Below are 15,220 nucleotides of genomic sequence, written 5' to 3'. Positions count from 1 at the left end.
TTACCCTAGTAAAACTGACTATCATACCGATCCTCGACTTCGGCGATGTCATCTACAAAATAGCTTCCAACACTCTACTCAGCAAACTGGATGCAGTCTATCACAGTGCCATCCGTTTTGTTACCAAATCACCTTATACCACCCACCACTGCGACCTGTATGCTCTAGTCGGCTGGCCCTTGCTACATATTCGTCGCCAGACCCACTGGCTCCAGGTCATCTATAAGTCTATGCTAGGTAAAGCTCCGCCTTATCTCAGTTCACTGGTCACGATGGCAACACCCACCCGTAGCACACGTTCCAGCAGGTATATCTCACTGGTCACCCCCAAAGCCAACACCTCATTTGGCCGCCTTTCCTTCCAGTTCTCTGCTGCCAGTGACTGGAACGAATTCCAAAAATCGCTGAAGTTGGAGACTTTTATTTCTCTCACCAACTTTAAACATTAACTATCTGAGCAGCTAACCGATCACTGCAGCTGTACATAGTCTATCGGTAAATAGTCCATCTGTAAAAAGCCCACCCAATCTACCTACCTCATCCCAATACTGTTTTTATTTTATTTTATTTACTTTTCTGTTCTTTTGCACACAAGTATCTCTACTTGCACATCATCATCTGCTCATTTATCACTCCAGTGTTAATCTGTTAAATTGTAATTATTCGCTCCTATGGCCTATTGCCTACCTCCTCATGCCTTTTGCACACACTGTATAAGACTTTCCTTTCTCTACTGTGCAATTGACTTGTTTGTGTTATTGGCTTGTTTGTTTACTCCATGTGTAACTCTGTGTTGTTGTCTGTGTCACACTGCTTTGCTTTATCTTGGCCAAGTCGCAGTTGCAAAGGAGAACTTGTTCTCAACTAGCCTACCTGGTTAAATAAAGGTGTTCTCAACTAGCCTACCTGGTTAAATAAAGGTGTTCTCAACTAGCCTACCTGGTTAAATAAAGGTGTTCTCAACTAGCCTACCTGGTTAAATAAAGGTGTTCTCAACTAGCCTACCTGGTTAAATAAAGGTGTTCTCAACTAGCCTACCTGGTTAAATAAAGGTGTTCTCAACTGGCCTACCTGGTTAAATAAAGGTGTTCTCAACTAGCCTACCTGGTTGAATAAAGGTGTTCTCAACTGGCCTACCTGTGTTTAAACCTGGTTAAATAAAGGTGTTCTCAACTGGCCTACCTGGTTAAATAAAGGTGTTCTCAACTAGCCTACCTGGTTAAATAAAGGTGTTCTCAACTGGCCTACCTGGTTAAATAAAGGTGTTCTCAACTAGCCTACCTGGTTAAATAAAGGTGTTCTCAACTGGCCTACCTGGTTAAATAAAGGTGTTCTCAACTAGCCTACCTGGTTAAATAAAGGTGTTCTCAACTAGCCTACCTGGTTAAATAAATAAAGGTGAAATAAAAATAAAAAAGTGACTGATTATGATTTTTCAACGCTGATACCGATTATTGGACGACCAAAAAAAGCCGATACCGATTAATCAGGACAAATTTTTTCTTTCTTTCTTTTTAAATGTATTTATTTTATATACATACATACACACACACACACATACATACAGTTGAAGTCGAAGTTTACATTCGCCTTAGCCAAATACATTTAAACTCAGTTTTTAAACTCAGACATTTAAAAATTCCCTGTCTTAGACCAGTTAGGATCCGCTTTATTTTAAGAATGTGAAATGTCAGAATAATAGTAGAGAGAATGATTTATTTCAGCTTTTATTTATTTCATCACATTCCCAGTGGGTTAGAAGTTTACATACACTCAATTAGTATTTGGTAGCATTGCCTTTAAATTGTTTAATTTGGGTCAAATGTTTCAGGTAGCCTTCCACAAGCTTCCCACAATAAGTTGGGTGAATTCCTCCTGACAGAGCTGGTGTAACTGAGTCAGGTTTGTAGGCCTCCTTGCTCGCACACTCTTTTTCAGGTCTGCCCACATATTTTCTTTGAGATTGAGGTCAGGGCTTTGTGATGGCCACTCCAATACCTTGACTTTGTTGTCCTTAAGCCGTTTTGCCACAACTTTGGAAGTATGCTTGGGGTCATTGTCCATTTGGAAGACCCATTTGTGACCAAGCTTTAACTTCCTGACTGATGTCTTGAGATATTGCTTCAATATATCCACATAATTTTAAATCTTCATGATGCCACCAGTCCCTCCTGCAGCAAGCACCCCCACAACATGATGCTGCCACCCCCGTGCTTCACGGTTGGGATGGTGTTCTTCGGCTTGCAAGCCTCCCCCTTTTTCAACCAAACATAACGATGGTCATTATGGCCAAAGAGTTCTATTTTTGTCTCATCAGACCAGAGGACATTTGTCCAAAAAGTACGATCTTTGTCCCCATGTGCAGTTGCAACCCGTAGACTGGCTTTTTAATGGCGGTTTTGGAGCAGTGGCTACTTCCTTGCTGAGCGGCCTATCAGGTTATGTCGATGTAGGACTCGTTTCAAATCAAATTTTATTTCTCACATACACATGGTTAGCAGATGTTAATGCAAGTGTAGCGAAATGCTTGCGCTTCTAGTTCCGACAATGCAGTAATAACCAACAAGTAATCTAACTAACAATTCCAAAACTACTACCTTATAGACACAAGTGTAAGGGGATAAAGAATATGTACATAAAGATATATGAATGAGTGATGGTACAGAACGGCATAGGCAGTAGATGGTATCGAGTACAGTATATACATATGATATGAGTAATGGAGGGTATGTAAACATATAAAAGTGGCATTGTTTAAAGTGGCTAGTGATACATGTATTACATAAAGATGGCAAGATGCAGTAGATGGTATAGAGTACAGTATATACAGTGAGATGAGTAATGTAGGGTATGTAAACGTTATATTAAGTGGCATTGTTTAAAGTGGCTAGTGATACATTTTTTACATCCATTTTTCCAATATTAAAGTGGCTGGAGTTGAGTCAGTATGTTGGCAGCAGCCACTCAATGTTAGTGGTGGCTTTTTAACAGTCTGATGGCCTTGAGATAGAAGCTGTTTTTCAGTCTCTCGGTCCCAGCTTTGATGCACCAGTACTGACCTCGCCTTCTGGGGGTGAACAGGCAGTGGCTCGGGTAGTTGTTGTCCTTGATGATCGTTATGGCCTTCCTGTGACATCGGGTGGTGTAGGTGTCCTGGAGGGCAGGTAGTTTGCAGACCTCACTACCCTCTGGAGAGCCTTCCGGTTATGGGCGGAGCCTTTTGCTTTGGATATAGATTATTTTGTACCGGTTTCCTCCAGCATCTTAACAAGGTCCTTTGCTGTTGTTCTGAGATTGATTTGCACTTTTTGCACCAAAGTACGTTCATCTCTAGGAGACAGAGCGTGTCTCCTTCCTGAGAGGTATGATGGCTGCGTGGTCCCATGGTGTTTGTTATACTTGCGTACTATTGTTTATACAGATGAACGTGGTATCTTCAGGCGTTAGGAAATTGCTCCCAAGAATGAACCAGACTTGTCTGGAGGTCTATAAAAAACTAATTCTGAGGTCTTGGCTGATTTCTTTTGATTTCCCCATGATGTCAAGCAAAGAGGCACTGCGTTTGACAGTAGGCCTTGAAATACATCCACAGGTACACCTCCAATTGACTCAAATGATGTCAATTAGTTTATCAGAAGCTTCTAAAGCCATGACATAATTTTCTGGAATTTTCCAGGCTGTTTAAAGGCGCAGTCAACTTAGTGTATGTAAACTTCTGACCTACTGGAATTGCGATACAGTGAATTATAAGTGAAATAATCTTTCTGAAAACAGTTTGTGTCATGCACAAAGTTGATGTCCTAACCGACTTGCCAAAACTATAGTTTGTTAACATGAAACTTGTGGAGTGGTTGAAAAACGAGTTTTAATGACTCCAACCTAAGTGTATGCAAAATTCCCACTTCAACTGTATGTGTAATAAGGACAATTACAACAATTCTGAATGAACACTTTTATTTTAACTTAATATAATACATAAATAAAAATCCATTTAGTATCAAATAAATAATCAAACATGTTCAATTTGGTTTAAATAATGCAAAAACAAGGTGTTGGAGAAGAAAGTAAAACTGCAATATGTGCCATGTAAAAAAGCTAACGTTTAAGTTCCTTGCTCAGAACATGAGAACATATGAAAGCTGGTGGTTCCTTTTAACATGAGTCTTCAATATTCCCAGGTAAGAAGTTTTAGGTTGTAGTTATTATAGGAATTATATGACTATTTCTCTCTATACCATTTGTATTTCATATACCATTGACTATTCAATGTTCTTATAGGCACTATAGTATTTTTTTTTCATTAACAGCGCTGTGCTTCAAGCATTGCAAAGAGCTGCTGGCAAACGTAGGAAAGTGCTGTTTGATTGAATGCTTTACGAGCCTGCTGCTGCCTACCACCGCTCAGTCAGACTGCTCTATCAAACATCAAATCGTAGACTTAATTATAACATAATAACACACAGAAATACGAGCCTTAGGTCATTAAAATGGTCGAACCCGGAAACTATAATTTTGAAAACAAAACGTTTATTCCTTCAGTTAAATACGGAACCGTTCCGTATTTTATCTAACGGGTGGCATCCATAAGTCTAAATATTGCTGTTACATTGCACAACCTTCAATGTTATGTCATAATGATTTGAAATTCTGGCAAATTAATTAGTCTTTTTTTAGGAAGAAATGGTCTTCACACAGTTCGCAACGAGCCAGGCGGCCCAAACTGCTGCATATACTCTGACTCTGCTTGCACTGAACGCAAGAGAAGTGACACAATTTCCCTAGTTAATATTGCCTGCTAACATGAGTTTCTTTTAACTAAATATGCAGGTTTAAAAATATATACTTGTGTATTGATTTTAAGAAAGCCATTGATGTTCATGGTTTGGTACACTGGTGCAATGACAGTTCTTTTTTCGCGAATGCCTTTTTTAAATCATCACCTGTTTGGTGAAGTAGGCTGTGATTCGATGATAAAATGTACAGGCACCACATCCATTATATGCAACTCAGGACAAACTAGTTAAACTAGTAATATCATCAACCATGTGTAGTAGTGATAATAGTGATAAGTTTAATGCTAGCTAGCAACTCACCTTGGCTCCTTGCTGCACTCGGGTAACAGGTGGTCAGTCTGCCACGCAGTCTCCTCGTGGAGTGCAATGTAATCGGCGTCCAAAAATGCCAATTACCGATTGTTATGAAAACTTGAAATCGGCCCTAATTAATCGGCCATGCAGATTTTAATTTTGACCCAAATGGCTGCTGGAGTGTTGATGTTACGTTGTGTGTTTCAGGAGCAGAGACATGACCAGGGCCTGGACTTCCCTTCCACTCTGCCCCCTCTCAGACGAGCCAAGTCCCTGGACCGTAGGACCACCGAGTCCGTCATGACCGTGAGTACCATTTCAGTCTCTACATCTGCATTGGTTGCTGTTTGAGGTTTTAGACTGGGTTTCTGTACAGTACTTTGTGACATCGGCTGATGTAAAAAATAATAATAATAATAATTAAAAGGGCTTTATAAATACATTTGATTGATTGATTGACTTCCTCTCTTCCGTCGTTCAGTGTTTCTTTGTCGCCTCTCAGTGTGTCATTCTGACATACTCAAATACACCAGCTAGACTTTTCAACTGAGAACATTGTAATCATTGTTTACTTAAGGTGTGTGTGTGTGTGTGTGTGCGCGTGCGTGGGAGCTTTCTTTCCAGGTCCAGATAACATCACAATAGTTGTCTGTTTTCCTAAAGCTGCAGGCTAAGAGGTCATCAGCAATGCTTTAGGGGACGACTTCATCCCTGCTGAGTGGAGGTTTTAAATGGGGCGTTGGAGTTGGTGGAGAGTATAGGTTGAGTTACCAGTGTTAAGAGCATTCAAATGTTATTAGGTGTACGTACGGGATAAACATTCTCTCAACCGTCCAATGAAATGCTTACTGTCCAGGTTCCTGCTCGACAACCCAGCAGCACTAATTAATGAAAGATAAGGAGGCAAAGTATTTGGGTTGACAAAGGGTGTAGCAGGCCTTAGCTAGTGATAATGTTATGATAATGATGAGTCACTGTGTGCTATGTAACCACTAAACCTTTCAGCCACATGATACTGAACATGCTGCTACAGCAGCTCCTGGCTCAGCCGTCGTAATGAAGGAACGAACCCATTTTGGTACACCGTGCCTTTTGTTAGTTTAATAAAATAGGTTGTCTAGGGATTGTTGTGGTTTATGATCTATTAGTCTGCACCTCTGAATCTTTTGGTTCCTGCTCTTTCCGACTGTTCTAGTGGCCAGGGTTTTCATGTCTGCGTTGGTGGAGGATTAAACTGTAGAGTACAGGCAAGGGGGCTGTGATGGGTGACGTGGCTGGGACAGTACAGGCAAAGGGGTTGTGATGGGTGATGTGGCTGGGACAGTACAGGCAAGGGGGTTGTGATGGGTGACGTGGCTGGGACAGTACAGGCAAGGGGGTTGTGATGGGTGACGTGGCTGGGACAGTACAGGCAAGGGGGTTGTGATGGGTGACGTGGCTGGGACAGTACAGGCAAGGGGGCTGTGATGGGTGATGTGGCTGGGACAGTACAGGCAAGGGGTTGTGATGGGTGATGTGGCTGGGACAGTACAGGCAAGGGGTTGTGATGGGTGGGCTGGGACAGTACAGGCAAGGGGGTTGTGATGGGTGACGTGGCTGGGACAGTACAGGCAAGGGGTTGTGATGGGTGATGTGGCTGGGACAGGTTGTGATGGGTGACGTGGCTGGGACAGTACAGGCAAGGGGGTTGTGATGGGTGATGTGGCTGGGACAGTACAGGCAAGGGGGTTGTGATGGGTGACGTGGCTGGGACAGTACAGTTAAGGGGGCTGTGATGGGTGATGTGGCTGGGACAGTACAGGCAAGGGGGTTGTGATGGGTGACGTGGCTGGGACAGTACAGGCAAGGGGGCTGTGATGGGCGATGTGGCTGTGATAACAGTTAAGGGGGCTGTGATGGGTGATGTGGCTGTGATAACAGGCAAGGGGGTTGTGATGGGTGATGTGGCTGGGACAGTACAGGCAAGGGGGTTGTGATGGGTGATGTGGCTGGGACAGTACAGGCAAAGGGGCTGTGATGGGTGATGTGGCTGGGACAGTACAGGCAAGGGGGCTGTGATGGGTGATGTGGCTGGGACAGTACAGGCAAGGGGGTTGTGATGGGTGATGTGGCTGGGACATGCTTTTTCAGAGATGGTTGGTTGGTGTCGTGGACGTCCTAATGCAGTCCTCCACGCTGCAGGGGGCAGCACAGCTCCCTCTCCTCTCCAGGTTATCCTGTGTTCAGCCATGGCTTTCAGGCCTCCGTGTGTTGGCACCCATTTTGCACTGTTTGTGTGTGTGTGTGTGTTCTCCCACTGTGTGTGTGTTCTCCCACTGTGTGTGTGTGTGTGTGTGTGTGTGTGTGTGTGTGTGTGTGTGTGTGTGTGTGTTCTCCCACTGTGTGTGTGTGTGTGTTCTCCCACTGTGTGTGTGTGTGTGTGTGTGTTCTCCCACTGTGTGTGTGTGTGTTCTCCCACTGTGTGTGTGTGTGTGTTCTCCCACTGTGTGTGTGTGTGTGTTCTCCCACTGTGTGTGTGTGTTCTCCCACTGTGTGTGTGTGTTCTCCCACTGTGTGTGTGTGTGTGTGTGTGTGTGTGTTCTCCCACTGTGTGTGTGTGTGTGTGTGTGTGTGTGTGTGTGTGTGTGTTCTCCCACTGTGTGTGTGTGTGTGTTCTCCCACTGTGTGTGTGTGTTCTCCCACTGTGTGTGTGTGTGTGTGTGTTCTCCCACTGTGTGTGTGTGTGTTCTCCCACTGTGTGAAACCACAGCAAACATTAACTGTTTTACTCAGCACTAAGACTTGTATAAGCAGGATCTGTGATGCATAGTGGAGTAGATACATGTTTCCCCTAATCACTGATCCAGGGTCAGTTATTATTGTATCCTCCAAATGATTAGTGCTAAGACAAACTGATCCTAGGTCTGTGTTCAGGGGAAACTTCTACCTCTTTTGTTTCCCCGCTCTTTCTCAGACATTAAGTTAACTAATGAAGTGTATTTTCTAACCATGCAAATGTTCAAAATACTCATTACAAATATTCAAAATTGTCCAAATACGTCAACATCTATTTAACAAAGTGCAGAAAATACAGTGTTGGAATTACAATATTTCTGTCAGCTATGTACTGTAGTCGTGATGACTCATACCTTTTCTTTCAGCTGTACGTATGACATGTTAAAGTTATGAAGGCCTGCGTGGATCCCAGATAGAAGTTGTTTTAAAAGGCTGTAACTTTGGTCACCTGGTTTCTGTGTGTTTCAGCATCTCATGGTTCATCTTGCGTGATGTTGCTGTGTGGCGTCACTAGACTTTACTGGGCCATGGCTTGATTTCATTGGCGTTTTTAAAGAGTCGATTTAAGGGATGGTGTGTAAACACTGTCTTTTTGTTTCTTTTTCCAGCCGGACTTGCTGAACTTCAAGAAAGGTTGGATGGTGAAGCTGGATGAGCACGGACAAGTAAACAACAAGCCATACCTACATACATCACCAAAACAACTCATGTTGTGTTTTTTAAATGTTTTATATGTTCCTTGGAAATCGTAACACTTGAAAAATGAAAATTATTTGATGCCATGAGATTTTGAAAATCGTATTTACATTATTTTATTTTTTTGGTCAGAAAAAAGCAGGGAATCAGTAGCAGTTGAAACACTCATCTGAACGTTCACCCTATTGCCTTCTAGAATATTCTATGGCCTTTCGAGCCGAGCGTCAGTCCGTCTTTTAAAATTTATTTTACCTTTATTTAACTAGGCAAGTCAGTTAAGAACAAATTCTTATTTTCAATGACGGCCTAGGAACAGTGGGTTAACTGCCTGTTCAGGGGCAGAACGACAGATTTGTACTTTATCAGCTCGGGGGTTTGAACTTGCAACCTTCCGGTTTCTAGTCCAACGCTCTAACCACTAGGCTACCCTGCCATCTCTACGCTCTAACCACTAGGCTACCCTGCCGCCTCTACGCTCTAACCACTAGGCTACCCTGCCGCCTCTACGCTCTAACCACTAGGCTACCCTGCCGCCTCTACGCTCTAACCACTAGGCTACCCTGCCGCCTCTACGCTCTAACCACTAGGCTACCCTGCCGCCTCTACGCTCTAACCACTAGGCTACCCTGCCGTCTCTACGCTCTAACCACTAGGCTACCCTGCCGCCTCTACGCTCTAACCACTAGGCTACCCTGCCGCCTCTACGCTCTAACCACTAGGCTACCCTGCCGCCTCTACGCTCTAACCACTAGGCTACCCTGCCGTCTCTACGCTCTAACCACTAGGCTACCCTGCCGTCTCTAAGCTCTAACCACTAGGCTACCCTGCCGCCTCTACGCTCTAACCACTAGGCTACCCTGCCGCCTCTACGCTCTAACCACTAGGCTACCCTGCCGCCTCTACGCTCTAACCACTAGGCTACCCTGCCGCCTCTACGCTCTAACCACTAGGCTACCCTGCCGCCTCTACGCTCTAACCACTAGGCTACCCTGCCGCCTCTACGCTCTAACCACTAGGCTACCCTGCCGTCTCTAAGCTCTAACCACTAGGCTACCCTGCCGCCTCTACGCTCTAACCACTAGGCTACCCTGCCGCCTCTACGCTCTAACCACTAGGCTACCCTGCCGCCTCTACGCTCTAACCACTAGGCTACCCTGCCGTCTCTACGCTCTAACCACTAGGCTACCCTGCCGACTCTACGCTCTAACCACTAGGCTACCCTGCCGTCTCTACGCTCTAACCACTAGGCTACCCTGCTGCCTCTACGCTCTAACCACTAGGCTACCCTGCCGCCTCTACGCTCTAACCAATAGGCTACCCTGCCGACTCTACGCTCTATCCACTAGGCTACCCTGCCGTCTCTACGCTCTAACCACTAGGCTACCCTGCCGTCTCTACGCTCTAACCACTAGGCTACCCTGCCGTCTCTACGCTCTAACCACTAGGCTACCCTGCCGACTCTACGCTCTAACCACTAGGCTACCCTGCCGTCTCTACGCTCTAACCACTAGGCTACCCTGCTGCCTCTACGCTCTAACCACTAGGCTACCCTGCCACCTCTACGCTCTAACCAATAGGCTACCCTGCCGACTCTACGTTCTAACCACTAGGCTACCCTGCTGCCTCTACGCTCTAACCACTAGGCTACCCTGCCGACTCTACGCTCTAACCACTAGGCTACCCTGCCGCCTCTACGCTCTAACCATTAGGCTACCCTGCCGCCTCTACGCTCTAACCACTAGGCTACCCTGCTGCCTCTACGCTCTAACCACTAGGCTACCCTGCCGCCTCTACGCTCTAACCACTAGGCTACCTGCCGCCTCTACGCTCTAACCACTAGGCTACCCTGCCGCCTCTACGCTCTAACCACTAGGCTACCCTGCCGCCTCTACGCTCTAACCACTAGGCTACCCTGCCGTCTCTACGATGGCACAGCTTCAATGGGTGACCGTTGAAAGGGTTGTGTGGTGCTTCTCTTTATACAGCAGATCGATGTTCTTTTACAGCCACATTTAATGGATAGACCGATGCTCCAACACTATATATTTCCACAGTTTGCTGCATTGTTGGAGCTAGAGACATTAGCATTTCGCTACACCTGCGATTTAAAATCTGCGATTCTGTGTATGCGGCCCATAAAACCTTTGATTTGATATATTGCACAGTCCAAGTTAACACACAGCTCTCATAGAAATCCTTACTGTTCAGAGGGCTAACAACATCACTTCAGTATCCTCTTCTATGGGTTTGTTCGGGTATTTGTCTGTGCTGTGTGTAGCGTAGCTCAGTTGGTAGAGCATGGCGTGGTTGTAACGGCAGGGTTGTGGGTTCGCTTCCTACTGGGGACCAGTATGAAAACGTATGCACTCACTAATGTATATCACTTCGTTGAATTACTCACATGTATATAGTGCACACAGAAACCAAGCTCCTAATGTCATTGTGATAACTCTCACTGGCGCTAAATATATGTTTTATTCTTCTATATATGCATTGCATTTTGGGGGTTTTGGCTGGGTTTCTGTACAGCACTTTCTGACATTGGCTGAAATGTGATTTGATTATTCTCAGTCTACTGGACTAACAGAACATTTGATGTATTCCCAGTGAACTCTGTTGTGTTCTCTCTCTCTCTCCTCTACAGTGGACAAAGTTTTGGTTCGTACTGACAGACCACAGCCTCCGATACTATCAGGACTCCATTGCTGAAGAGGTTACTTTTTCTCTCTAAATCCATCCAGACTCGTCAATCGTGCTAGTTTAACTGTGACCGACTATAGCAAGGGCAGTAGTTATCTTTCAAATAAATGGAATACATGTTTGTCAATACAGTATTGGTTTCCTATTGATCACGTTGTATACTAAACAAAAATATAAACGCAACATGTAAAGTGTTGGTCCCATGTTTCATAAGCTGAAATAAAAGATCCCAGAAATGTTCCATGTGCACAAAAAGCGTATTTATCTCAAATTTTGTGCACAAACTTGTTTACATCCTTGTTAGTGAGTATTTCTCCTTTGCCAAGATAATCCATCCCCCTGACCGGTGTGGCATATCAAGAAGCTGATTAAACAGCATGATCATTACACAGGTGCACCTTCTGCTGGAGACAATAAAAGCTGGCCTCGAACATTGTTTTAGAGAATTTGGAAGTACGTCCGACCGGCCTCAAACACGCCAGGCCAGGACCTCCACATTTGGCTTCTTCACCTTGTGGGATGGTCTGAGACCAGCCACCCGGGCAGCTGATGAAACTGTGGGTTTGCACAAACTGAATAATTTCTGCACAAACTGTCTGAAACCGTCTCAGGGAAGCTTCATAGACTAATCCCGTTTTCAACTGTACCAGGCAGATGGCAGAAAGCGTATATGGCATTGTGTGGGTGAGCTGTTTGGAGGGGTTTGGCATAGGCAGGCTTAAGCTACGGACAACTAGGATAATTGCATTTTGTCGATGACAATTTGTATGCAGAGAGATACCGTGAAGAGATCCTGAGGACCATTGTCTTGCCATTCATCTGCCTTCATCACCTCATGTTTCAGCATGATAATGCACAGCCCCATGTCCCAAGGATCTGTACACAATTCCTGGAAACTGAAAATGTCCCAGTTCTTCCACTGTCTGCATACTCACCAGACATGTCACCCGTTGAGCATGTTTGGGATGCTCTGGATTGACGTGTATGACACTGTGTTCCAGTTCCTGCCAATATCCAGCAACTTTACACAGCCTTTGAAGAGGAGTGGGACAACATTCCACAGGCCACAATCAACAGCCTGATCAACTCGATGTGAAGGAGATGTGTCGCGCTGCATGAGGCAAATGGTGGTCACACCAGATACTGACTTGTATTCTTATCCACGCCCTTACTTTTCTTTTAAAGTCATCTTTGACCAACATGCATATCTGTATTCCCCAGTCATGTGAAATACATAGATTAGGCCTAATGAATTAATTTAACTAATTTCCTTATATGAAATGTAACTCTTTGAAATTGTTGCATGTTGCGTTTTATATTTTTGTTCGCCGTAAGTACACAGTACCCAGTTTCAAAAGAATTGTCCCTGAAAACTGTCTGCTTGTATGCTGATAATAGACTATTCTGTTCCTGACTTCACCATCTGTAATTATGCTGTATTTCAGGCTTCAGATCTGGACGGGGAGATAGACCTGTCTACGTGTTATAACGTCACTGAATACCAGGCTCAACGCAACTACGGCTTCCAGATACATGTAAGCCCCAATCACTCACATACAATCTCAGAATATTTAATGTCGTAATCATGATTTGATTTGCATTTATCTAACCATTTTTGTCACTTTTTATTATCAAAAAGCACTTTGTTGTATGGATGTAACGGAGCCCTTCACTGTCACCCAATAGGATAGCTGTTATTGTACAGTGTGAATCTAACGTCCTAACTGTCCTCCTCAGACCCGGGAGGGCTTGCACACCCTGTCGGCCATGACAGCAGGCATACGGAGGAACTGGATCCAGGCTGTCATGAAGAATGTCAGACCCTCCACCGCTCCAGACGTGGCTAGCAACCACAGCTCCTTCTCCCCACTGGAGGGCCTGGTTCAGCCAGACGTGACCCAGGACTCCCCTTCCTCCGAGACCTCGTCCGTGGAGCGTGAGCCAGGTCCAGGCCCTAAGAAGAGCCGGGCACGCGAGCGCCGACAACAAGGGCGCTCAAAGACCTTCGACTGGGGCGAGTTCCGACCCATTGCCCAGGCTTTGGCCCAGCAGCGGGCCCAGAAGGCTGAGCCCCTGCAGACTGACATAGGAGACCCCGATCGGAACCGGAGGAGGGAAGAACGACGGAGGAGGTATGAATCTGTCACTGGCTCCTCCAAGGACCAACCAGCAGGCTCCGAGGGCGGGAGGATGGACTTTGAGAAGGGGGGAGGGAGTGAAGGCAGCCCTGGGGGTGAGTGCGTGGGTCCCCCCTCCCTGGAGAGGCAACAGAAGGTGGAGGTGGAGATCGAGCAGCACTGGCAGCAGGTGGAACAGACACCCATCAGAGATGAGAGGAGGGTAACTCTGCCCTCGACACTGCAGACCAGGGAGACGGCCAAGCTGGAGAAACTGCTGGAGAGCTACAAGAAAGGGGTGGGTGTTTCTCTGGGAACCGAGATCAACGTCAAAGGTCAGAGGTTGCTGATAGGTCAGTGTTCACCTTGTCCATTGTACCTTGCCTCTCCCAGGTAGAAGAGCTGAAGCTGCAGTTGGGGAGCTGTCACCAGCAGCTGCTGCACTCCAACCAGCACAAACAGAATCTGGAGGTCCAGCTGAGGACGGCTCTGGAGAGAGAGCAGCACGTCTGTTCTGGATACGTCTCCCAGGTAAGCAGCAGAGAGCTTTTCTTCTCCTCAGAGCTGTTCTATTCTCTATAGGCAGTCCTGTTGAGTTAAGATTTCATGAAGTAAACCGTACAGATTGAGCGGTGGTGTTCTCTTTACATTTCATAACCTCCTTTTTGCATGTTGTATTTTAATTGTGAGAAAACATCAAACTGACTGACATCGGGGCTCCAAAACGTCTCCAGAATGTTCCTTTGCATGAGTCCGTTCGTTGCATGTGAGGAGAAACATCTTGTTTTTATGACTCCTTTTACAGCTTCTTGCTGATGTTTATTTATTATTTATTTTTGGGTGATGACAGATGTCGCAAACTCATGCATGTGTATCGAACGTGATGCATTCAATTAACGATTAACATTTCGATGGATAGGTTTCCTTTTCGGTGTTCCTGTGATGCTGTAAATGGCATAAATGCATAAATGCACACTTGACTTCAACAGTACGGCCATAGTAGTTGAAATAATGACGTTTGGCTCAGAACTGTATCAAATAATATGGTCTAGCTTGTCTCCTGGTGATTTTTATTTGAATGGATTTCAGATGTTTTGTGTTTTTACTGCTGTTCCCGACCATTTTTACTGATGTGACCAGACCTTTATACAGATAATAGTTTTCTGGTGTGTGTGTGTGTGTGTGTGTGTGTGTGTGTGTGTGTGTGTTAGAGAGCGGGTCAGAGTATGGAGGGTTATGATGTATGCTTTTTTGAATTCTTCACCACTTATTGTGTAAATCTGAGTTTTATCAAAGATAGTTGGTTTTCTTGGATAGCTCGTGTAACAAATTTGATTCAGTTCAAAAGGGGACGTTTTTGAGTTGACGGCTTTGATGTTTAGATAGGGAGAGAATCTGGTTAGTTTATGCTGTCCTTTGCATTTTTTAGCTAAAGCCAACCAAAAAAAAAAGGTCATTTCAGGAGAAAATAATTAATTTCCTGTTCGTGTTGTTTTTACTTATTTGGGGTTTTAAGAAGCAATTTTGACGTTCATTACACTGTTTGATTTTAGTTCTGGCCTGCATTGTTATTGCATATATATATATATATATATATTATTATTATTATTATAATATTATTATTACGCAATGAAGTCGCTCTGGATAAGAGCGTCTGCTAAATGACTTAAATGTAAATGCGATGTGATGAGTGCCTGTTTTGTGAAGAGCGGGAAGATTTCAGAAAAAGGATATCTCAAGAACATAGTTTATTCCAAGAGCCTGGTATGCCTCTCATTTCTAATTAAACCCCCATGAATTAACTCCTTAACCATTTAATGTGCATGCTAATTTGTGATTCACTAA

The 15,220-nt window shown here is 44.7% G+C and overlaps 1 protein-coding gene across 3 annotated transcripts in view; it reads left to right on the top strand.

The window, feature by feature from the left end:
• LOC115107164 (myosin phosphatase Rho-interacting protein-like) overlaps nt 1-15,220 on the top strand; it is a 76,625-nt gene that overhangs the window by 44,874 nt on the left and 16,531 nt on the right. For all 3 annotated transcript variants that reach the window (XM_065007846.1, XM_065007845.1, XM_065007844.1), the window contains exons 8-13: nt 5,295-5,393; nt 8,471-8,527; nt 11,203-11,271; nt 12,704-12,793; nt 12,996-13,673; nt 13,769-13,906. In XM_065007846.1, the coding sequence (XP_064863918.1) occupies nt 5,295-5,393; nt 8,471-8,527; nt 11,203-11,271; nt 12,704-12,793; nt 12,996-13,673; nt 13,769-13,906 (1,131 nt within the window). The remainder of the gene's footprint in view (nt 1-5,294; nt 5,394-8,470; nt 8,528-11,202; nt 11,272-12,703; nt 12,794-12,995; nt 13,674-13,768; nt 13,907-15,220) is intronic.

This window comes from Oncorhynchus nerka, linkage group LG23 (genome assembly GCF_034236695.1).
Source record: "Oncorhynchus nerka isolate Pitt River linkage group LG23, Oner_Uvic_2.0, whole genome shotgun sequence".
NCBI lineage: Eukaryota > Metazoa > Chordata > Actinopteri > Salmoniformes > Salmonidae > Oncorhynchus > Oncorhynchus nerka.
Note: the sequence above shows the minus strand (reverse complement) of the source record. Positions and strands in the feature narration are given on the sequence as shown.